This window comes from Microcaecilia unicolor, chromosome 13 (genome assembly GCF_901765095.1).
Source record: "Microcaecilia unicolor chromosome 13, aMicUni1.1, whole genome shotgun sequence".
Classification (NCBI taxonomy): Eukaryota; Metazoa; Chordata; class Amphibia; order Gymnophiona; family Siphonopidae; genus Microcaecilia; species Microcaecilia unicolor.
In genome coordinates this window covers 53,835,361-53,857,916 of record NC_044043.1, presented here as the reverse complement: position 1 = coordinate 53,857,916, position 22,556 = coordinate 53,835,361, and the positions used below count along the sequence as shown (strand labels likewise).

At 45.5% G+C, this 22,556-nt stretch overlaps 1 protein-coding gene across 1 annotated transcript in view; it reads left to right on the top strand.

The window, feature by feature from the left end:
- The first annotated feature begins 9,201 nt into the window (after positions 1–9,201).
- The window catches only part of SPATA22 (spermatogenesis associated 22), a 61,475-nt gene continuing 48,120 nt past the window's right edge, over positions 9,202–22,556 (top strand). The window contains exons 1-2 of the mRNA XM_030185838.1: positions 9,202–9,244; positions 12,863–13,000. Of these exons, the coding sequence (XP_030041698.1) occupies positions 9,202–9,244; positions 12,863–13,000 (181 nt within the window). The remainder of the gene's footprint in view (positions 9,245–12,862; positions 13,001–22,556) is intronic.

Genomic DNA, 22,556 nt, shown 5'->3' with positions numbered 1-22,556 from the left:
TCCAACGTATTCCCGACTCATGTATGCGAGGGGAAAGTTGGTAGCGTTTTTTATATTTTAGTTTTTAAATCTTTCTTTTCAAATTAGTCACTCGTTTCGCTAATCTCGTAAAGTTAGTATGAAAGGCCTGGATTTTTTTTTAAGTAGTTTACTGGTAGACATTTCATATAATTCATTGGGTAAACTTCGTAGTTATTCAATTAAACTTTATCCTACTGTTCGGTGTTTCAAGATCTGTACTGTTATCAACAGAAATCAAACAAAAGAAAACATGGAAAAGAAAATAAGATGATACCTTTTTTATTGGACATAACTTATTTTCTTTTCCATGTTTTATTTTGTTTGATTTCTATTGATAACCTTTAAGAGTGGACTAACACGGCTACTACACCTCTTAAGATCTGTACTGAAAGAGAAGAAAGTGAATATCCAAGAATTTATCGTACTAACAATGAACCTTCCTGTTTTATTTGTGTGGTGGAGGCTATTTTAGAAAAGCCACTGCTTATAGATCTACAACAACTACAGTTTTGAAGCGGTCATATAGACATAGTTTGAGTGGATTTGAAAAGTGTACATGCATTCCAAATTTGGAAACTGCAGTAAACAAATATTTTTAAATATCTAGACTTTGGCTTTTACACCTACTTTGAGGCACAGGTAAATGTCAGCTAATTGCAAGAGTGATTTAGAATGCAATTGTGCTTATATATCTCTGATATTTAAAAACACCTTTGAAATGAAATTAAAAAAAAAAGCTGTATAGTTTGCCTCCTTAACTGGCTGCTCTTCCACATTCAGAACCTGAAAGGACTCTCTTTTTTTAACACATTCTTCCAGACCATTCTATTCACACAGATTTATGCAAAACCAGCAGATGGAGACAGAGGACTACTGGTTTGACAACATCATTCTATATAGGGTACTGTGCATGCCCTAGACAGCCAGTGTTTCTCTATCTTCCAGCAGATGATAGGCATTGGTGTAGTTTGCCTACGTTGAGGGTGGAGGAAGCAAAGTGCAAATAGTCATAATGGGAGTGAGGGCAGGTAGACCAGTTCAGCATTAGCATCCAAAACATTTCCCGGGAGCCCTAACTATGCCTATGATGATAGGCGAATATCCGATGCAATCTGGCACTAGCCTGGAGAGCCTAGGAACGGGGAGCTCTAGTTCTCCCTTCCTTTGGGCTATAGGCAAAATGGCACCAGCCAATCGAAACAGGTGGATGTGAAGTGTCTGTTCACGCTTTCCAAAAATAAAAGGACTAGGGGGCATGCAATGAAACTACAGTGTAGTAAATTTAAAACAAATCGGAGAAAATTTTTCTTCGCCCAGCGTGTAATTAAACTCTGGAATTCGTTGCCGGAGAAAGTGGTGAAGGCGGTTAGCTTAGCAGAGTTTAAAAAGGGGTTGGACGGTTTCCTAAAGGACAAGTCCATAAACCGCTACTAAATGGACTTGGGAAAAATCCACAATTCCAGGAATAACATGTATAGAATGTTTGTACGTTTGGGAAGCTTGCCAGGTGCCCTTGGCCTGGATTGGCTGCTGTCGTGGACAGGATGCTGGGCTCGATGGACCCTTGGTCTTTTCCCAGTATGGCATTACTTATGTACTTATGAAACCTATCTTGGTGCCCTAGGGCTGCAAGACCTGCTAGTGCTGGGTTCCCCCTCCCCCCCCCCCGGGTTCCCCCTCCCCCCCCCCTTTGCACTGTACCCTATCTGGGTTGAGGTCTGGGTGCAGTGGTATCTTTCTTCCTCCCTTAAGCTTGGGAGGGGTCAGCTGGTGATATTAAAGTTGTTAGAAAGAAAGAAAGGGGGATCATGTGATGGTGAGCTAGGATCAAGACATGCCTTGCTGGAACTTCTCGGGACTCCTCTAAAATTCATATTTTGCCCATAATAGCACCTTGAAATTTCCAGAAATTGCATGGCAGAGTGCTCATGCAGTCCGAATAGAAATGAACAGCAAAAATAACAACAATAGAAGTGTCAAAATCAGGGAAAGCTACAATAGAACAGACCATTCTGGAGTTGCCAGCAAGATGGTGCAGGAGGCTTTAAAAAACTAATTTCCCACCTAAGCATAACACATCTCCACGAAACGCAGATCTCTTCCTAGATAAGCGATCCTCATCAACTGCTGAAACTGATATGACATAAAATACCATTAAAGAAGAGAATTCTCAACTACGAGAAAAGCTGGATTAAATTAAAATGGACTTTGGAGGGGTCCACATTGAACCTAAGAAATAGTGGCTAGATAAGAGTGAGTAGAAGGAGTGATCTCAGCAGGTAAAGATCAGCTCACAATTATAGAGACACTAATTTGCTTGAGCTACTGATTAACAAGTTACTTACCAAGATAAACAACTTAGAAAATTGGTCATGAAGAAACAACGTCTTCATATTAGGCCTCCAGAAGAAGTAGAAAGAAAACAATCCAGAGCAATTCTTACAGAGCATCTGGGTACTGAAACAGGCCCTAGCACCGAGGGGAGACCACAACTGTTGTTGAAACTGCTGAACTGAAAACATAAAGCACTGTTTCTCTCACGGACACATAAAGCTAGCACATTGAAATACAAAGACAACCAAATGTGGATATTTCAGTATTTTAATGCAGAATGACAAAAAACACCAATAGTTCCAGGAAGTGAAGAAAAGATTGTACACCCATGGTATTCAATTGGCTATGCTGTACCTAGCCTAGTTGAAAATTTGGTGGAAGGGAAAAGTAATCTACCTTTCAGAACAAAAGGAGATCACAAAAGTTCAGTGCTGCACTTCCCAAATGACCCACCTCAACCAACGTAAATTGGAAGCTAGAGCTGAAAATCACTGGGTACGAGGACAGTGGAAACCAGTGCAGGGTAGAATAGATAGCATGTCAGATACGTTGCTACAAGTCAACAGTGGAGAAGACCGTTCAGACTGTAGAATGAACAAATAAAGATGCAGTAAATCATTTTACCTGCAGTAGGAGGGGTCAGGTTCTCTGGGACAGTGAGCTATCAGAGGAGTAGTTAAAAAATCTGATTGTTGCTATTTGCATGGGATATATATATATATTTATTTATTTATTTATTTATTTTATTACACATGATAAGCCACTTATTTTAACAAGTAAAGCAAAGCAATTTACAACTTTCCAAAATCTGAAAGAGAAAGGAATGGCCTGAAATTCCAGGAAAGCAGAAATGATGCACTAAGCAGGGGTGGGAGTGGGTAAGAAAACAACAGATGGGCACCAACCAGCAATCCCATTCAGTGCAAAGTTGCCAGTTGACTGAACGCTAGCTGAAAAGGTGGGTTTTAAGCAAAGTCCTAAGTTTGGCAAAAGAAGTTTCAGCCTCAAGGGGAAGTGGGAGGGAGTTCGAAGTTGGGGGGCAGTGCAATAGAAAGCACTATGGTGAGTAGTGTCTAACAGCATGCAAAACCAGGAGAACAAAAGGGCAAAAATCATACAAGGAACTGAGAGCACGTTCTGGAGAATGTAGAGAAAGCTAGATAATTGGGGAGACCCATATGTAGTACTTTATGATCGAGAGTCATAATTTTGAACCAGATCTGAAGTTCGACTTGCAACCAATGATTCTTGCAGAGCAATGGTATAGCATAGTAACATAGTAAATGACGGCAGATAAAGACCTGTACGGTCCATCCAGTCTGCCCTACAAGATAAACTCATTTACATGGTATGTGATACTTTATATGTATACCTGAGTTTGATTTGTCCTTGCCTTTCTCAGGGCACAGACCGTAGAAGTCTACCCAGCACTGTTCTTGTACTAATGTCGAAACCCCGTAAAATTTACACTCCAGCCCATCCCTGTCTGTTCAGTCACAATCAGGGTATAGACCATAGAAGTCTGCCCAGCTCCCATTTTGTTTCCCATTTACCGGCGTCGCCATCCAATCTCCGCTAAGATTCCGCAGAACCATTCCTCCTAAACAGGATTCCTTTGTGTTTATCCCATGCATGTTTGGATTCCATTACCGTTTTCATCTCCACCACCTCCCACGGGAGGGCACAGCTTTGTTAAGAATTCTAATGGCTGTGTTCAAAAGGGAACGCGTAATACCTAAGTAAACAATGTTACAGTAGTCAAGCCTCTTACTCACTAATTCATACAATAAGCACAACTGTGAATATTTGTTGAGATAGTGACACACTACCCTAAATTGTAAAGATAAAGGCCCAAAAGGCAGACTTCACCAAGGAAGAAACCTGATACTTAAAGGAGAACTTTTCAGTTGAGCCAGAGCTGCTGGACACATAGAACAAATGTGAAGGTTCCCCCACCCCCATCCCAGGGGGATACGAAAGAGATAATGGAAAGCTATGCATGATGGTGGAGATATATCTCATACCCCTCATCGAGGCAATGCAAAATGATTATGTTGTTAAAGTTTGGTTTGAGTGCTGGGAATGGGAAACGTTGTTGGGTGCAACATTGTTGGTTGCATGTGAACAGATGGTTATGCTAAGGAGAGAATGTATGATTATATTGAAATTCTGGGGAGGAGGTAGGGAATTGAATTTAAAAGGGAGTAATGCTGAGGTAGGGAGCTTTTACTAGGAAGGTTAAAGCTACAGGGGTGGGCTGAAATACATTGTGTTATATATAACTAGTGTTAATATGTGTCACAACTTGAGACCCCTCCACTGGAATAGTGGTGGGCCGAGCTCTATAGCCTAGACTGTTGAAAAGCACTGACTAGGCCTGAAAATCTGATGATGGCCTTGCAGCTGAGTGCCTGTGGAAGCAGGACCGCTTGGCAAGCCTTATTAGGATCTAGTGTGACATTCAAATACAGTGTAAGGGCCAAGATGGAGGAATTAATGGCTAAAATAGTAAGAAGTGAGGTTCATAAGATGGAGTCTGCTTTTGTAAAGATGGTGTCCTGGTTCATGAGATATGAATACTGATCTCTGTATATTAGGAAAGATGTTTACACTTCAGGAAATGACAGTTATTAAGAAATATCAGAAAGGAGGGGGAAGGTGGGCATCCGATCTGCGGTTAAGCAAACTGTCAGAAAGTATGATTCACATATGAAAAAAATTGTGTGCCCATTGAATTGAATGGCCAGCAGATGCTACTTAAGGTCTGCAAATCTAGGCGGAGTTTGGAATTTTTCCCCAACTCTACCCAGAGGGCAGAACTACGGTCGGTCCACCTGAGAATCTGACTGATGAGTGTGCCAGATTGAAGTTCCAATTGGTGAGAATAAAGATTATTTCTAACACTTACTCTCCTCGTCTGTGCCTACATTCCTTGATTGCCTATCTGTTTCTCTGAACACCCCTACACAAATAGTGTTCCCATAAGTAAGAAGGCACCTGCTCTTTAGTGCATTATGTGGGAGAATAGATGCCCTAAGATACACTCAGACACAAGGAGTCAGAAAGCCGAGGTCCTGGGTAACAGACTTAAAATGAGCCTTCTGAAACCCACTCTTCATCTCCGTGGGCACAGGTCCCCTGGAGGTCTGGAGAGGGGTAATTAAAACACTAGGAAAGAAGGCCCGTTTCTCAGAGCAATGAAATGGGCGCTAGCTTTTTTTGGGGGGGGGGGTGACTCCTGGGCCGTAGCTGGTTCGTGCGCCGCCGCTGTTAGCGTTGTCGTAGCTCTGTGTGGGTGGTGATTTTCCTGGGCCGCCCTCGACGTCATCGTGTTTTGACGTGAGGGCGGAGCACAGTTACAGTAATAAAACTCACCCTCAACGTTTGCTCCGCCCTCGATATGACGTTTGACGCGAGGGCGGGGCCCGGTGGCTTCACCACCACGAACCTGAAGGAACTGATGTCAGTGGCTTGGCTTCACTGACGTCAGTGTCCTCAGAACGTTGAGCGTGAGTTTTATTATAGTAGATGTGAAGGGACTGCATACCATTAATAAAAGGGCTAAGATGATGTTACAGTTGGAGAAACTTGGGGCAGACATACACTTTCTTCAAGAAATTCATTTCGGCAAGGGAGATGCTCCTAAGATCAGAGCCATGTGGTAGAGCATGGTTCCTACTCCTTAGATAAGATAAATAGTGCAGGAATCACTATTATATCAAAAAGAAATATGATACGTTAATTTATAAGGGTCTGGAGGGATAAAAATGAATGGGTGATTGCTTTTGAAACCAAACTGGTTGAACAACTGATTTGTTTAGTGAATATGTTCCTAATAAAGGGCAAATATAATTTGTTAGAGAAACGCAGCATTCTCCGAGGACAAACAGGCCTAGTTGTATTCTCACATGTGGGTGACATCATCTAACAAAGCCCAGTGTGGATGCTGAATAGCATATAGATGTTTCAAGAAAATTCTAGCAGTGTCCCACTGCGCATGTGCGGGTGCCTTCTCGCACGATGTGTGAGCGCGGCTCCCTCAGTCTTCATTTTTCTGTGGAGCAGGGAGGACACATTCGCGGTCTTCCCTCAGCACTTTTTTCTCTGCTTTTGCAGTGCCTTGCCATGCGGGTATTTTTCTCTCATTTTTGTCTTTACTTTCATTTTTTGTTATTTTCCCTCTTAGTGTTTTTGGCCCTTCAAGTTTTCTTTCTTTTTCATGGCTCAATAGGCCTGCTTAGGCTTGAGCATTGACCTTGATTTAGGGTCTGCCCCTTTTTGTAGTCCAAAATTGAGGAATTTAATTTGTCTGTGATTCTTTTTTCGATGTCCAAGAAGGCCTCCAATGTTTTCAAGAGGTGCATCCAATGTTATTGACTGATTTCAGTAATGAACCTGTACTCTTGGAGCATCGGGTGCATCAGGTCAAACAGGAGAGACTTTTTGGCTCCTCGAAGGCCAATCCATCGACATCAGTACCGGAAGCTTTTGGCTTCTCAAAGGCCAATCCATCGACATCAGTACCGGAAGCATCGACCTCGATGGCTGCCCACAGAATGGCCTCGAGACAGTCTGATTTAGGCATTCCCTTCGTGGTCCGTAGGGGGCAGAATAATTAAAAGATACCCCCAAGGTTCGTGGTCCTAGTGGCCCTGGATTGGGTGGGAGGCCTTGCTGTGCAGATCTGATAAGGCTGAAGGTGGGTGGCCTTCTGTTATTTTAGGAATCGGGAGGTCTGTTGCTTCAGTGTCCGGTTCTGAAGTTGGTTGCATCTCTGTTCTGTCTTATGGCCTGGCCCTTAGTAGGGCTAGTTTAAGGAAGAAAGGATATTCCAGAAAGGTTATTTCCACCCTGTTGCCGCCCTGGAAAAAGTTGACCTCTCTGGCTTCTGTGTGCATACGGAGGATTTTGTGAAGCATTGTGTACAGGTTGTGATATTCACCCTTTAGGAGCATCACTTCTGGACATTCTAGCCTTTTTGCAGGAGGGACTGGACAAGGGTCCTGCCTTTAATTCCTTGAGGGTCCATGTAGCATCCATTGCAGGTTATAGGGGACAAGTACATGCCACCCTTTGGCTGCTCATCTGAATGTGTATCCAATCATGCCTCTATGGGACTTCAGCCTTGATCTGTCTGCCCTGATGGGCCCACCCTTTTAATCACTTTGGATTGCTCAAGGATATTACACTGAAGGCTGTGTTTCTGATGGTGATTTTGTAGTTGCAGGTCTTGTCCTTCCAAGAGCTCTTCCTAGTAATGTCAGAGAAGGGAGTGACAATTTGGATGGTTCCCTCTGTTTTGCCTAAAATTTATTTTTCTCTTTCATGGTAATCACGTGTTTGCATTGCTGGCATTTTGAGATTCGGGATACAGTGTAGCTCAGGGTAACCATGTAAACCGAATGTTTATAGGGTCGTGCAGCAGTACTTGAATGTTATCAAAGGTATCCTCATGTCTGATTGTCTTTTTGTTCTGTTTGGGGAACTCGGGAAGAAGGAGGCCATGTACAAGGTGACTGTGGCCCATTAGATCAAAGAGGTGATTGCTTCAGCTTATGTTGTTCAGGGTTGTGCAGGGACACAGGGCCTGCAGGTTCATTCAACCAGAGTACAGACATCATCTTGGGCAAAGCCTCAAAATATTTGTAGAGCAGCTACTTGATCTATGTTGCATTCTTTTGTGAGACTTTTTTGATTGGTTATTCAGGCTTGGCAGGATGCAGATTTTGGGGCATGTGTGTTGAAAGCAGGCATGTCAATGTCCCACTCTATGTAGATGCTGTCTTAGAATTAAATTCCCAAATGTCTGGACTGGTCTGAAGGATTTGTATCCTCTGTGTGTTTTTGAAGAGTGTCAGTTGTCAGTAGTGGGCAGTGTTCCCACGAGATTCCTTATGGAATTTAATGTTTTGTTCCCTTGTGGAGTCAAGGACTTGTGGAGACTGATTCTCAACAGTTGTTCCAACACCCTGTAGTTGTTGCTGGTGGGGGGAGGGGGGGCTTAGATATGTTTGCTTTATTAGAGAACTACTGGTTGTCTTCGGACTGCAGAGGACCCTATATAGGTGACATCATCAAGCAAGTCAATCTCTCTCTCCCTCTGCTTGTTGGAGAGCATAAACCCATGCATCTAGACTGGTGTGGAGGGTCTAAAGGAAAGAAAGCAGGTAAGATCTAATTTCTCTTGGAGGCAAAGTCTCAAAATCAGTTCATTTTGTGCATTGTCAGTATTGAACCTTACTGTTAAGTCAGGGTATGTGGAGTATGATCTCAGTCTCTCAAATTTACTGCTAATGCTTGCTGTCGTACTTTCACTGCACCAAAAAGTGCTTCCTTCTGGAGTTCAGAAGATGTAGCATGTGTAGGTAACCAGTCCAGGAGTGTTTAAAAATTCCTTGTAATCAATCCTGTGGCTCCCAGTACAGTGGCAAATATTTCTGTATCTTTTTGCCATATTTTCTTGGCCTCTGACTGCATTTTCTTGGTAGTTAAGAATCTTCTTCCTCTCTACCTGATTCGTAGAATAATCACTTGGAACTGACATCTCTATGATCAATGAAGTTCTGATGTTTATGTGCTGCAAACTATGTATCTATTTACCCTATACTCGTATGTATTTTCCAAAAATACTCCATGTTTAGTGAGCCTTTTCTAAAATACTTGGGAAATTGTGCATGTTCAGACCATTCATAGCTAGACAACTATATAAAACCGGGCTTTATATGTGTCAGTTTACTACTTATAAAACATCAGGAAATAAGCTGACATGTGCCAAAGTTGTTAACTGTTGCATGTCATATAATCTGTTTTTTCTTTGTTGAAGAGTACTCTGATACTGTGAAGAAGATGAAGAGGATTTTTAGTGAAAATCCAATATGTACTACTGCAGGTTATTTCACAGCTGCTATATATTTATTTATGTATATAGTTTTAGAGCCCAGTTTACAAAGGCGTGCTAGCGTTTTTATTGCGTGCTAAAAATTAGTATGCACTAACCATGTAGATGCCCATAATATTCCTATGGGTGTCTACACGGTTAACGTGCGCTATTGTAGCGTGCCTTTGCAAATAGGACCCTTAGGGGTATGTTTACTAAGGTGCATTAGCGTTTTTAACACGCCTTTAAAGTTAAGGTGCGTTAAACGCTAGCGCGCCTATACATTTCTATGGGTGCGTTAGCATTTAACGCGCATTAACCATTAACACGCGTTAACGCTGACGCGCCTATAGCACACCTTAGTAAACATAGGCATAAGTGTTGTCTAATTCATAAAAGTAGAAAACTTGAAGACAGATAAAAGACACCAGGTCAGTTTATTTTTCCCCTGTTTTTCCTACTTGTATCTTGCTAGATCTGCAGGCTTACACTCATTTTCCAACCATTATGGACCAGATTCACTACATCTTTTCTATAGTCTTGGACAATGACTAGTCAGATTTTCATGGTCAGATCCATTCTCTGTTACTCCTAGAAGTAAGATATGGTGCTGAGGTTTCTTTGGGTGCCTACTTCCCTTTTGGACTCGTGCTTGATTATTCTACTACTACTGCTAATCATTTCTAAAGCACTACTAGACGTAGTACACTTGAACTTGAAGAGACAGTCCCTGCTCGACAGAGCTTACAATCTAATTAGGACAGACAAACAGGACAAACAAGAGATAAGGGAATATTAAAGTGACGATGATGAAATAAGGGTTCTGAACAAGTGAATAAGGGTTAAGTGTTAAAAGCTGCATCAAAAAGGTGGGCTTTTAGCTTAGATTTGAAGACGGCCAGAGATGGAGCTTGACGTACTGGCTCAGGAAGTCTATTCCAGGCATATGGTACAGCAAGATAAAAGGAACGGAGTCTGGAGTTAGCAGTGGAGGAGAAGGGTGCAGATAAGTGAGATTTACACAGTGAACGCAGTTCCCGGGGAGGAATGTAGGGAGAGATGAGAGTGGAGAGATACTGAGGAGCTGCAGAGTGAATGCACTTATAGGTCAATAAGAGGAGTTTGAACTGTATGCGGAAATGGATAGGAAGCCAGTGAAGTGACTTCAGGAGAGGACTAATATGAGCATAACGAAACTGGCGGAATATTAGTCGTGCAGCAGAATTTTGAACAAATTGAAGAGGAGAGAGATGGCTAAGTGGGAGACCTGTGAGAAGCAAGTTGCAATAGTCTAAGCGAGAGGTGATGAGAGTGTGGATGAGGGTTCTGGTAGTGTGCTCAGAAAGGAAAGGGCAAATTTTGCTGATATTATAGAGAAAGAAACGACAGGTCAAAAGGGACTGAGTCAACGACTGAGTCAAAAGGGAAGCATAGTGCCTGTCTCCCAGGCTTGGCACCAAGCATGATCACCTTGTATTCCAAGCCCTTGTAACAGCCCTGCTCAGCTCTATCTGTCCCCATAACCTGGTTAAATATTTTTTAAACCCAGCAATACTACTGGCCTTGACTACATCCTCTGACAAGAAATTTCACAGCTTAATTGTGCATTGGCTAAAAATATTCTCAAATTTGTTTTTTCTTATCATCCCTAAAGACCACTCCAGATGATGGGTATGCACTGTCCTGACAGTATTTATTTATTTATTTCATATTTTTTTATATACCGCAAAATTGAGCCTGGATAGATGAAGACTGAGAACCACAGACTCAATTATGTCACCCTATAAGTATTCTGTGCAGTATTTCTCAATATCTGGCGGACGATAGATGAGACATCCTGTGTAATCTGGATTTGGTCTTGTAGGTCTTACCTAGGATGGTTATTGTGGTAATTTTGGTTGGCTGTTCCCCCTAGAAGTCTGAAGATCTGGAGAGGCTTGGACTGGCTGAGACCACTCCAGTGTAGCTTCAGTGTGTTAAATCCAGCTGGGTTGGGTCCCCCTGCCTGAAATCTCCTTGGGGTCTCCTGGTGATCCCTCTCCTAGTATTTGGAGGAGTCCCCAGTTTTTTCTAATTGAATTTTGTAATATAAACAACATCAGAGACACACAGTGTATGCAAAATTGGAGAAAAAAGTTAATTTTTATCAGAGTTAAAGTCCCTTGAGTGTCCTTCCTGGGGAATAAGTCCCACCAGCAAATGTAGCATGTAAAAAAAAATAGAGAAAAAACCAAAGGCGCTTCTGCAGTTGTAGCAACTGAGGGCAAGGCTAGGCTCAAGTGGGGGTGGGGATGCTGGATCACGGTCCTTCTGGGCTCAGAAAAGTATTTGGGTGGTCCTGATTAGTGAAAACATGGCAGCTAAGGCATACAGTTGCCAGTGATGCATAGTGTACAGCAGCTGTCTCACTGGAGGATCACGTCAGCATGGGTCCCACAGCTGGAGCAGCTGGTTGAGAGGTAGCGTAAAGAAATGAATAGGATTGTGGATCTGTGTGACCCAAATTTGGCAAGAATAGCTGCCATCTTGTGGTAGGTGCAGTAATAGTCTCCTCAGGAAGGACACCAGTGCCGAGTCTAAAGGAGGCTCAGATGAGGGCAGATTTGAGCCATCACCAAGATCTGGGTCAAGTAGCAGGATAGGACTTTAATTCTGTCCTCATGTACCAGAAATTTTGTGTGCGGAAGGGCCTGGGACCAAGAGGTTGGTGGAGACCATAGTAATTTTTCAGCATGCAAAAGACAGTAGAAAGAGTAAGTTTCCTTGGCAGGGGAGCTGAATAAGATAGAGTCCTTGGTGTCTGCAGATTATTTGGGCATGAATGGGAATCATTTAGGGATCCAGTGTGTGCTGAGCACTTCCAATGTTGAGCAAGCTGCTTAATTGTGTTCAGGGAGGGGTAATTTGTATGGCACCACCAATCATTTTGAAATGCTGGTGTCTATACATAGACAGACCCTCAACAAATACAGATCACAAATTAGAAGTAGAAATATGAAGGCAAAAATTAAACTGGAAACCCCAAGAAATGAAACTTAGCAAGTACTGCAACAGTGGAGAAACACAAAATAGAAATGCATTTCCTCTTGTACTGAACAAAATACAAAGACATCCGTGGTGTACATTTCCCAGAGCAAACATATATTCCAGTTAATAAAGTCAAAATAAAAAACACTTTTTTCTGATTTCATTGTCTATACATTTTATTTTTCCAATCATGCTGGTCCCAGTTTGCTCTCTTCTACTTTCCTGTCTGTCTTCTGCTAACTTTTTCTAGTGGTTTCTATCCAATCATCCTTTCTCCTCTCTCCTTCTTTCTTCCATTTCCTCACATTTGTCTCTGACATATTCATCTTTCCGATTTAACTGTTTCCTCACTTTCTTTTCTGCCTTTCTGTTCACTCAAATTTCACCATCTTTCTCACCCTCCAGTTCTACACCTTCTTTTTACTTTTCATCTACCTATCAACTTTCCATCTCCTTCTCTCTTCCTAAATTATATGATTAAGAATTTTAATCGATGTGCAACCCTAATTTTAATCAATAATTTATCAAGCATAAAATAGGTTAATTGAGTACAATGTTATATAGTTTAATTTTCTTAGCTATATCTTTTTCTTTTAAATTCAGGTTGTGTACCTGTACCATTATTTAATCAAAAAATGAGAAACAGACAAACTCTAACATCCTTTCCAGAGAGTAATGAACCAAGCACCAGTAGTATAAACCCTTTTCACGAAAATTTTGATTTTTCTCCTATGTCAGAAGGTAAGAACAAAAGTAAAATATAAAAAATGTAAACATTTTAAACACGTTTAGCTTAAAAGTTTTACAAATAATTTATTATGTATAAATAAGCAATATATTATGCATTTCTTCAAAAGAAGAAGGAAAGTAGAGAGGCTGCCAGTGCTTTCCTTTATGACATAGCATTTAACATACTCCAGAAGAGAGAATATCAAATATAAAAGGCTAAAAATGAAAAAGATGACATTCTGCACCTATCACCAAGGTTCTGTTGATTATGGGAATGACTCTCAGATATTTATATTACTGAGAGTGGTCTGGATAGTTATTCTGTTTATTTATTTAATCATTTTTAGCAGATGCCTATAATGGTCTCTAGCCAGCTCATAATCGAAAGTGATCGCCGGCCATTTCCCGACACAAATCGGGAGATGGCCGGCGATCTGGGAAAAGCGTTGAAATCTGTATAATCGAAAGCTGCCTTTTTTTACAGCATCGCCGCTTTCCCGTCGCCTCACTGGCGAAAATTCAAAGGGGCGTGTCGGTGGCAAAGCGAAGGCGGGACATGGGCAGGTATGGGCGTGGCTACCAGATAGCCGGCTTTCGCCGATAATGGGAAAAAAATACGGCGTTAAGCAGTATTTCGCCGGGTTTACTTGGTCTTTTTATTTTCACGACCAAGCCTCAAAAAGGTGCCCAAACTGACCGCATGACCACCGGAAGGAAGCAGAGATGACCTTCCCGTACTCCCCCAGTGGTCACTAACCCTCTCCCACCAAAAAAGCCCCACTTTAAACACTTTTTTTTCCAGCCTGTATGCCAGCCTCAAATGCCGTACCCACCTCCATGACAGCAGAATGTGTTATGTCCTCCGACAGCCTTTTCCTGCTTGTAATGTGGCTCTGGGGTGAGTGTGACACCTTTTCTGTTATTTGCACTGCAGAGTCACATCAGCAATGCATTGTGGTGGGTGTAGGTTGTGATAAAGTCATCTCCAGGATAGTTGGGTTAAGGCAGTTTCAGTCTGAAATACAAGTCCCAGAAGGCATTGCAGGCAAGGAGCCAGAGGGTGAGATGAAGAACCCGGACTGGACTCCTAGCTGCAATCGGGGAAGACAGGGGTGTAGGCTGGCAGGTTGTGTAGAGTGGCTGCCACTAGGCGGAAAGAGAGTTAGGAAACCCTGTGTGCAGGAGCTCATCATTGGTCTCATTAGTTTAATGCTCAACTCAGCTGGTTTGGGTGTGAGGAAGCTAATGAGTGGAGAATGATTGGTTGTGAAGGCAGAAGCCAGGGATTGATTAGGCAGGTGGGAAGGAGTCCCGGGAAAGCAGCAGGAGAGAGAAGCAGTTGCAGGCTGAAAACCCTTGGGCAGGGAGGTCCCTAAAGTATTTGCAGGCTGAAAACCCTTGGGCAGGGAGGTCCCTAAAGTACTGAAGCAGGCTGAAAACCCTTGGGTGAGAAGAAGTCCCAAAAGTATTGAATTCACTGTGAAGCTGATGCAGGGGAAAACCCTTGGGTAGAAGGAGTCCCTAAAATATTGAACTCTCCTGAAGGTAAAGAGGATAGAAGGTAGAAAATGCTGCTTGGTGACTGAACGGTGATGAGGAACTGAAAGAACTGTTTGTCTGGGGAATTGAATTATTGTTTATTGTGCACTGAATAAAGAGCCCAGACTGGAGCCTGTAAGCCTGTATTGAATCCTGGTATGTGCTATGCTGCTGTTAGAATTGTGTACTAGAAACCTGCATGGAATAAAAGTCCTTAAGATTGAAGTTACTGGTGGACATCTATTTCTTCACTGTGGCTGGAGGAGATTGTTCTATCCTTGTCTGCACAAGAGAGGTACCTGGTTACGAGGTATTGGTAGTTGGTAGGCTCTACTCCCCTGCTTACTGGTCAGAGTGTGCCCTGTTTTGTTTCCTGTTGTAGTCCATGCAGTAGTGGCCGTTTTTGTAAGCCAGTTTTAGTTCCCTTTCCTGTGTTACCCATGTTAGAGAACTTAGTTATTACCTTGAATGGTGCAAAAAGAGGGCATTGTACACCATTGTGCCAGCTCTGACCTACTGCTAATCTTAGTATCAGGGGACTCTTTGCCAGTGGGGCACAACCTCTGATCTGCAGTTAACTGTGAGTAAACATGCTTATTTCAAGAAAGGACTTTTTCAGAGAGATTAGTCTTCCGGTGTCAACTGGTGTGCCAAAGTTATACAGCAGCTATAAGTCCTAGAGGCTGTATGCAGGTCCCTGGAGCAGTTTTAGTGGGTGCAGTACATTTGTGGGTAGTGGGTTTTGGGGGGGGGGGGGGGGGGGTTGGGGGGCTCAGCTCCCAAAGTAAGGGAGCTATGCACGTGGGAGCTATGCACGTGGGAGCTTTTCTGAAGTCCACCGCAGTGACCCCTAGGGAGCCCGGTTGGTGTCCTGGCATGTCAGGGGGGCCAGTGCACTAAAAATTCTGGCTCCTCCCACAGCCAAATGCCTTGGATTTGGCCGGGGTTTGAGATGGCCGACATAACTTTCCATTATCGCTAAAAAACGAAGCCGCCCATCTCAAACCCCGGCCAAATCCAAGGCATTTGGCTGGCCGGAACCGTATTATCGAAACAAAAGATGGCCGGCCAGCTGTTTGCGGCACCGCAAAAATACATCACCGGCCATGTACTTCACCGGCGCTGTTCGATTATTCCCCTCTAGGTGACATAGAAAAATAGTAAAGAAACATACAATACAATACAATCAAAATAAAACAAACTAAAAAGTATCAGACATAAATAACACAATACATAGCCAAAATATTCATTTATTTCCTCCACGACCCTCCAGACCGGTCAAGACGCGTGGTTATGTCCTCCTACCAGCCGAGGGAGACTGAGAAACACTGAGCTTTTGAATACTGTATATATAACCTGTGCAGTACATCCACTAGCCAGTATTTTCTCAGTCTCAGCAGAGGTAGAAGGACAGCCTGTGCAGTCTTCAATAGTCTGGTGAGGTAGTTTGGATACTAGGTCACGGGGACTGGTTGGTTTCCTGACCATTTTCTGTTTCTTGACATACCCTGTACGTGTGTTTAAAAAAAAAAAAAAATCAGAATAATAAGTGCTTCGGGGCCCTGGGTCCAGTGGGGCCCAGTGTTTTCCCCCTGGGGTGTCACACCTATTTTGGGTCCCTCCCCCTGTGCTGCTCTCTGTTTGAGAACTTGGCAGCTTTGTGCCTCGGCTGCTTTCCTGGTACTGTAGCCTTGAGTGCCTCACACTTCTCAGCTGCCAATTTGATGTTCCTGTCTCTTTAAGGGCAACAGTGAATTTTCTCCTGCTCGGAACGAACGGAGTTTCAGTTCTTTGTTAGAGCGTGAGAGCAGCGTGAGTGTGTTGAGTGAGTGAAAGCATTTTGGGTCCGGCTCGCGCGGCATTGTTTTTTGTTTTGACCTCGTGTTTGGATGGCGGGCAAATTGCTCCAGTGTCGCGCGTGCCGCGGTGTGGAATCCCCGGGAGCTCAGTGCCGTCTTTGTGGCGAACTGAAGCAGGTGCCGGTGGCAGCGGCTCCCCCCGAGTTAACTGCGGAGGTCCCGGCAGTTTCGGGACATCGTCGGCGGTTCCAGTTTTGGCGGGAACGGCCGCCATTTTGTCAGCGGCGCGCACTGCGGAATCAGCGGTTTTTGGGCCCGCTTCCCCCGTTTTGGTCGCAAAAGGCCCGTCTGAGGCTCCTGGAGGGGTTGGTTTCCCCCCTGAGTTCGTGTGGACCCTCTATCAGGCATGGAGGACGGGACCCCCCCAATTGGAGGTGGGGGCTAGTACCTCGTTGGCAAAAAGACCACGGGTGGATTGGTCAGAGGACGGGGAGTTTTTTTCTCCGGGTGGTTCTGTCGGAGCGCTTAGTGAATTGGGGGACCCAGAGGGGTTTGAAGGTTCGCAGGATGCGGAGTGCTTAATTCCTGGTGAGGATCCCTCGGTGGTTCGTATTTTTCACAGGGATGAGCTGTCTGAGCTTATAGATCAGGTGTCGGCCACCCTTAAGTTTGATCAGCCAGAGGTAGCCATGGGGGAGGCTAGATAGGTGGATCCCTTAGTTAAAGGTATCCAGAGGAAAGCCCGGTCCTTCCCCATGAACAAGGATCTCCGGGATATGGTTTTTCAGGAGTGGAATGTTCCAGATGCGCCATGTAAAGTCGCGAAAGCCATGGCGAGGCTTTATCCTCTTCCGCAGGAGGATAGGGATGCCTTTAAGGCTCCCACAGTGGATGCCGTGGTGACAGCAGTTACTAAAGCCACGGCAATCCCGGTAGACGGAGGTACCGCTCTCCGTGACCCCCAGGATAGGAGGCTGGAATCATTTCTCAAGCGTAGTTTTGATTTGTCAGCTCTCGCCTTGCAGGCATCGGTGTGTGGGGGCTTGGTAGCTGGGGCGTGTTTTCGCTGGGCCGAGAAGCTTCTGGATGATTCGGTGGATGTTGGCTCCTCGGGGGTCCAGGAGTTAGCCAAGCTGGAGATGGGATCGTCCTTTTTGTCGGACGCTCTTTATGATTTATTGTGGGCTTCGGCAAAGAATATGGCTATGGTAGTAGGGGCGCGTAGGGCCCTTTGGTTATGCGGTTGGGTCGCGGACGCGGCCTCTAAGGCTAAGCTGTGTTCTCTTCCCTTCAAGGGGTCCATGCTTTTTGGTGAGGAATTGGATAAGTTGGTGAAAGGTCTCAGTGATGCCAAGGCCCCTCAGCTTCCGGATTTTCGTCCCAAGGCGGCTTCCAGGGGTACTTCCTCCCGAGGTCGATTTAAGGAGGCTCGTCGGTATAGGCCAGGGAGGTCTAGTGGGGCTCCTAGAGGTCGGTTCTTCCAGCACACCCAGTCCTTTCGTGGGAGTCGTCGCGGAGGGCGTGACTTTTCCACGGGAGGTCAGGTCTTGGGGCGTAATGCACAATGAAGGTGTGCGGGCCCAGGCTCTGGTTCGGGTAGGGGCTCGTCTGAGTCTTTTTTACCAGAACTGGGCCCAAATCACTTCAGCTCAGTGGGTTCTCGAGGTTGTGCGAGACGGCTATGCCCTGGAGTTCGACAGTTCGCCTCCCGAAAGGTTCTTGGAGTCCCCTTGTCATTCGAGGCTCAAGCGGGCAGCAGTGCGGGACACTTTGGCTCGTCTGATCACGCTGGGGGCGGTGGTACCGGTTCCCCTCGCTCAGCGCGGCTCGGGCTGCTATTTGATCTATTTTGTGGTCCCAAAGAAGGAGGATGCCTTTCGGCCTATCTTAGATCTAAAGAGGGTCAATGCAGCTCTCAAGGTTCCCTCATTTCGCATGGAAACGTTGCGGTCGGTCATTGTCGCGGTTCAGGACGGAGAGTTTCTAACGTCTTTGGATTTGACGGAAGCTTATCTCCACATTCCTATTCGTGCTGCTCATCAGCGATTTCTTCGCTTTTCGGTATTAGGGAAGCACTTTCAGTTCTGTGCTCTACCTTTCGGACTAGCAACGGCTCCCCGAACTTTTTCCAAAGTTATGGTGGTAGTGGCGGCGGCTTTGCGGAGGCAGGGTGTTCTGGTGCACCCGTACCTGGACGATTGGCTGATTCGGGCCAAGTCCAGGTCGGAGAGCGAGATGGCTACTGCTCGAGTGGTTCAGTTTCTTCAGTCTCTGGGCTGGGTAGTGAACTTCGGCAAGAGTCATCTGGTGCCGTCGCAGTCTCTGGAATATCTGGGGGTGCTTTTCGATACCAAGAAGGGTCGAGTATTCTTGCCGGGTCCCCGGATTCGCAAGTTGCAGGGTCAGATTCGTCGGTTTCTGGCGGACTCAGCACCGACGGCCCGGGAGTATCTGCAAGTCCTGGGGTTGATGGCGGCCACCATAGAGGTAGTTCCGTGGGCCCGGGCGCAAATGCGGCAGTTGCAGTCAGCTCTTCTCAGTCGTTGGTCACCACTGAGTCAGGAGTTGGACATTCGTCTTCAGCTGGCGGTAATCCCACGCCTTAGTCTCCGGTGGTGGCTAGACACAGACAATCTGAAAAAGGGAATGCCGTTGGAGGCCCCGCAGTGGGTGGGCCTCGTCACAGACGCCAGTCTACAAGGCTGGGGAGCTCATTGTCTCGGGCAAGTGGCTCAAGGTCGGTGGACTCAGTTAGAGGCTCAGTGGTCCATCAATCGTTTGGAAACTCGGGCCATTCGGTTCGCGCTTCAGGCTTTTCAGAGTCTCCTGTTCCGGAAAGCAGTCAGGGTGTTCTGCGACAACGCCACCGCCGTGGCTTATGTCAACCGTCAGGGGGGCACGAAGAGTCAGGCGGTCGCGGAGGAGGCGGCGCTGTTGTGCCAATGGGCGGAGAGTCACCTGCTAGCGCTCTCCGCGGCACATGTGGCCGGAGTGGACAATGTGGACGCAGATTACCTGAGCAGGCATACTCTAGACCCCGGAGAGTGGTCTCTGCATCGGTCGGTGTTCGAGCGCATTGTGTCGGTCTGGGGTCTTCCCGAGGTGGACCTGATGGCAACGGCCCACAATGCTCAAGTGCCGAGGTTTTTCAGTCGTTGGAGGGACCCTCGAGCGGAAGGGATCGACGCTCTTCTGGTGCCCTGGCCTCAGGAGTTGCTGTATGTTTTTCCTCCATGGCCGTTAGTCGGACGCGTAGTTCAACACATAGCTCGGCACCCCGGACGGGTGATTTTGATAGCCCCGAATTGGCCGCGTCGGCCGTGGTTCGGAGATCTGGTACGGCTGGCGGTAGCAGACCCTCTACCGTTGTCAGATTCAGTGGTGTTGTGTCAGGGACCAATAGTTATGCCAGATCCGGATCGGTTCTCGCTTACGGCCTGGCTCTTGAGAGGCACAGGTTAAAGAAGAAGGGTTTTTCGTCCAGAGTTATCGCCACAATGTTGAGCTCTCGTAAGCAATCTACTTCGTTGGCTTACGTCCGGGTCTGGAGAGTTTTTGAGCATTGGTGCGCAGGTAGACAGGTTCTTCTTTTTCGTGCGTCTGTGACTGATGTATTGGAGTTCTTACAGGATGGTATGGACAGGGGTCTGGCCTTGTCCTCTTTAAAAGTACAAGTGGCAGCTTTGTCCTGTTTTTGGGGGAAGGTTCAGGGGAAGTCTTTAGCTTCTAGTCCTGATGATGTTTGTTTTTTGAAGGGTGTTAAGTTGCTGCGACCGCCCTGGCGGCGGATGGTGCCTCCGTGGGATTTGAATCTCGTTCTGGATGCTTTGGTTAGGCCGCCGTTTGAGCCCTTGGTTGCTGTTTCGGACAAGGATCTTTCCTTAAAGACGGTTTTCTTGGTGGCCATTACTTCAGCTTGGAGGGTGTCGGAGCTTCATGCTTTGTCTTGTAGAGAACCCTTTTTGATTTTTTCCAAGGAAAAGGTTTCCTTGCGGCCAGTGCCGTCCTTTTTGCCCAAGGTGGTCTCAGAGTTTCATGTTAATCAAGTCATCTCCTTGCCAGTTTTGGGTAATTTGGCGGGGGATACGGAGCAGCGTCGTCTGGCAAAGCTAGATGTGCGGAGAGTCTTGCGCTGTTATATTTCCAGAACTTGGGAGTATAGAGTTTCTGATCGTTTGTTCGTTCTGCATGGTGGTGCAAAAAAGGGCGCGGCAGCTTCCAAGGCAACGATAGCAAGGTGGTTAAAGGAGGCGATTGTTTCGGCTTATTTGCTAAAAGGTCGCTTGGCTCCTAAGGAGTTTTCGGCCCATTCTACCAGGGGAATGGCGGCCTCTTGGGCGGAGTGTAGTATGATTCCTCCGTTAGATATTTGTCGAGCGGCGGTTTGGTCTTCTTTGCATTCCTTTGTTAAGCATTATAGGATTGATGTGCATGCCAAGGAAGAGGCAGGCTTTGGGGCTGCAGTGTTGACCTCTGGCCTTCGTGGATCCCGCCCGTAGGATATTTACTGCTTTGGTACGTCCCACGCGTCTTGACCGGTCTGGAGGGTCGTGGAGGAAGGTGAAATTAGATCTTACCAGCTAATTTTCTTTCCTCTAGACCCTCCAGACCGGTCAAGGCCCGCCCTGTCTGTCTGTATTTTAGGCCAGGAGGTATGTTTGGTCTGTTGTTATTTCTTGGCAGCTGTTGATTGTTGTGTCTATGGATTCAGACTCTGGTTTACCAGTTTTTGTTGGTTTGAGTCTGGACAGGTGTGACAGTGTTTGGTAGTCCACCTGTGGAAGCACACACGAAAAAAGGGACACAGTAAGAAAAATAAAGAAAGTGTCCAGTTGGCAGTGACCACGTACAGGGTTGCTCATTATAGTTAGTGTTATGGTTTCTCTGCTTTGTTAGTGTTATACTGGCTAGTGGATGTACTGCACAGGTTATATATACAGTATTCAAAAGCTCAGTGTTTCTCAGTCTCCCTCTGCTGGTAGGAGGACATAACCACGCGTCTTGACCGGTCTGGAGGGTCTAGAGGAAAGAAAATTAGCAGGTAAGATCTAATTTCACCTTATTTATTTGGATTTTGCTTACACCTTTTTCAGTAGTAGTTCAAGGTGAGTTACATTCAGGTACACTGTCCCTTAATGTCCTGACCAGACCAGTCTAGAACCTTTGGGATGTCTATCGACCAGCAGATGGAGACAGAGAAGCAAAGTAGTTTTGTGTGATTTGCCCCCTAAGAGTACCATGTAGCCTTAGAATGGTCAGTATCTCACTGTCTCCAGTGGATGGTTGATGTGCTAGCCCAGCTTCTGGACTGGTCGGGAAGCTGAGCTGTAGGTGAGCTGAGGGTACCATTGAAGTGTGGGCTCCGTAAGACTGACATGGAAAAAGATCTGTTTATGCCTGGAGCTGGAGTATAGATCAGAGAATTCTGAGCTCCTTCCTTCTTCCTTCTCTTCTCACCTGCCACAACAAGCAGATGAGCACCTCTTTTGGGGTCCTGGAACTCCATTCAGAGAACAGGAATTTTACTGCTTGAGTAAGACTGTAGCTCAGAATTCTCTTTTCTGCTTCCAACCTACTGGGATGTTTAAAAAAACAAAAACTTCTCAATAAGGTGCTTTCTGTACTGGCTCCACTGCCAACTCCAGGCTCCGCTCATTCTGCCTCGCCTCACCCTATGCTTGGAATAAACTTCCTGAGCCCTTACGCCAAGCCCCCTCCCTACCCATCTTCAAATCCTTGCTCAAAGCCCACCTCTTCAATGTTGCTTTCGGCACCTAACCTTTATACCTTTCAGGAAATCTAGACTGCCCCTATTCGACTGACTGTTCATTTGTCCCTTTGAGCAGGGACTGTCCTTCTATGTTAAATTGTACAGTGCTGCGTAACCCTGGTAGCGCTTTAGAAATGTCAAGTAGTAGTAGTACTGTACTGGCTCTCCTCTGGGAAACCCTTTTGTTTCAGCATGCTGTTAATAAGTCTGTGTGTTCTTATACGCCATGGCTCTTGGAAGGTATGCTACTGCATTGGATCTTCTTTTGGCTTTGCCTGATTGAGTAGTCATTTTTTATAACCAAGTACACTTCATCAGCTGGACATTCCAGCTAGCACATTGTAGAGCAGTCAGAAGATTTCTGTTTCTCCAAACCAAGCTAGCTCTCTTTTTGCTTGGGCTCTTCCTGCCATTTTCCTTCATTAGGTTGGGAAAGGTTCCTCCTGAAGCAACCTTTTGC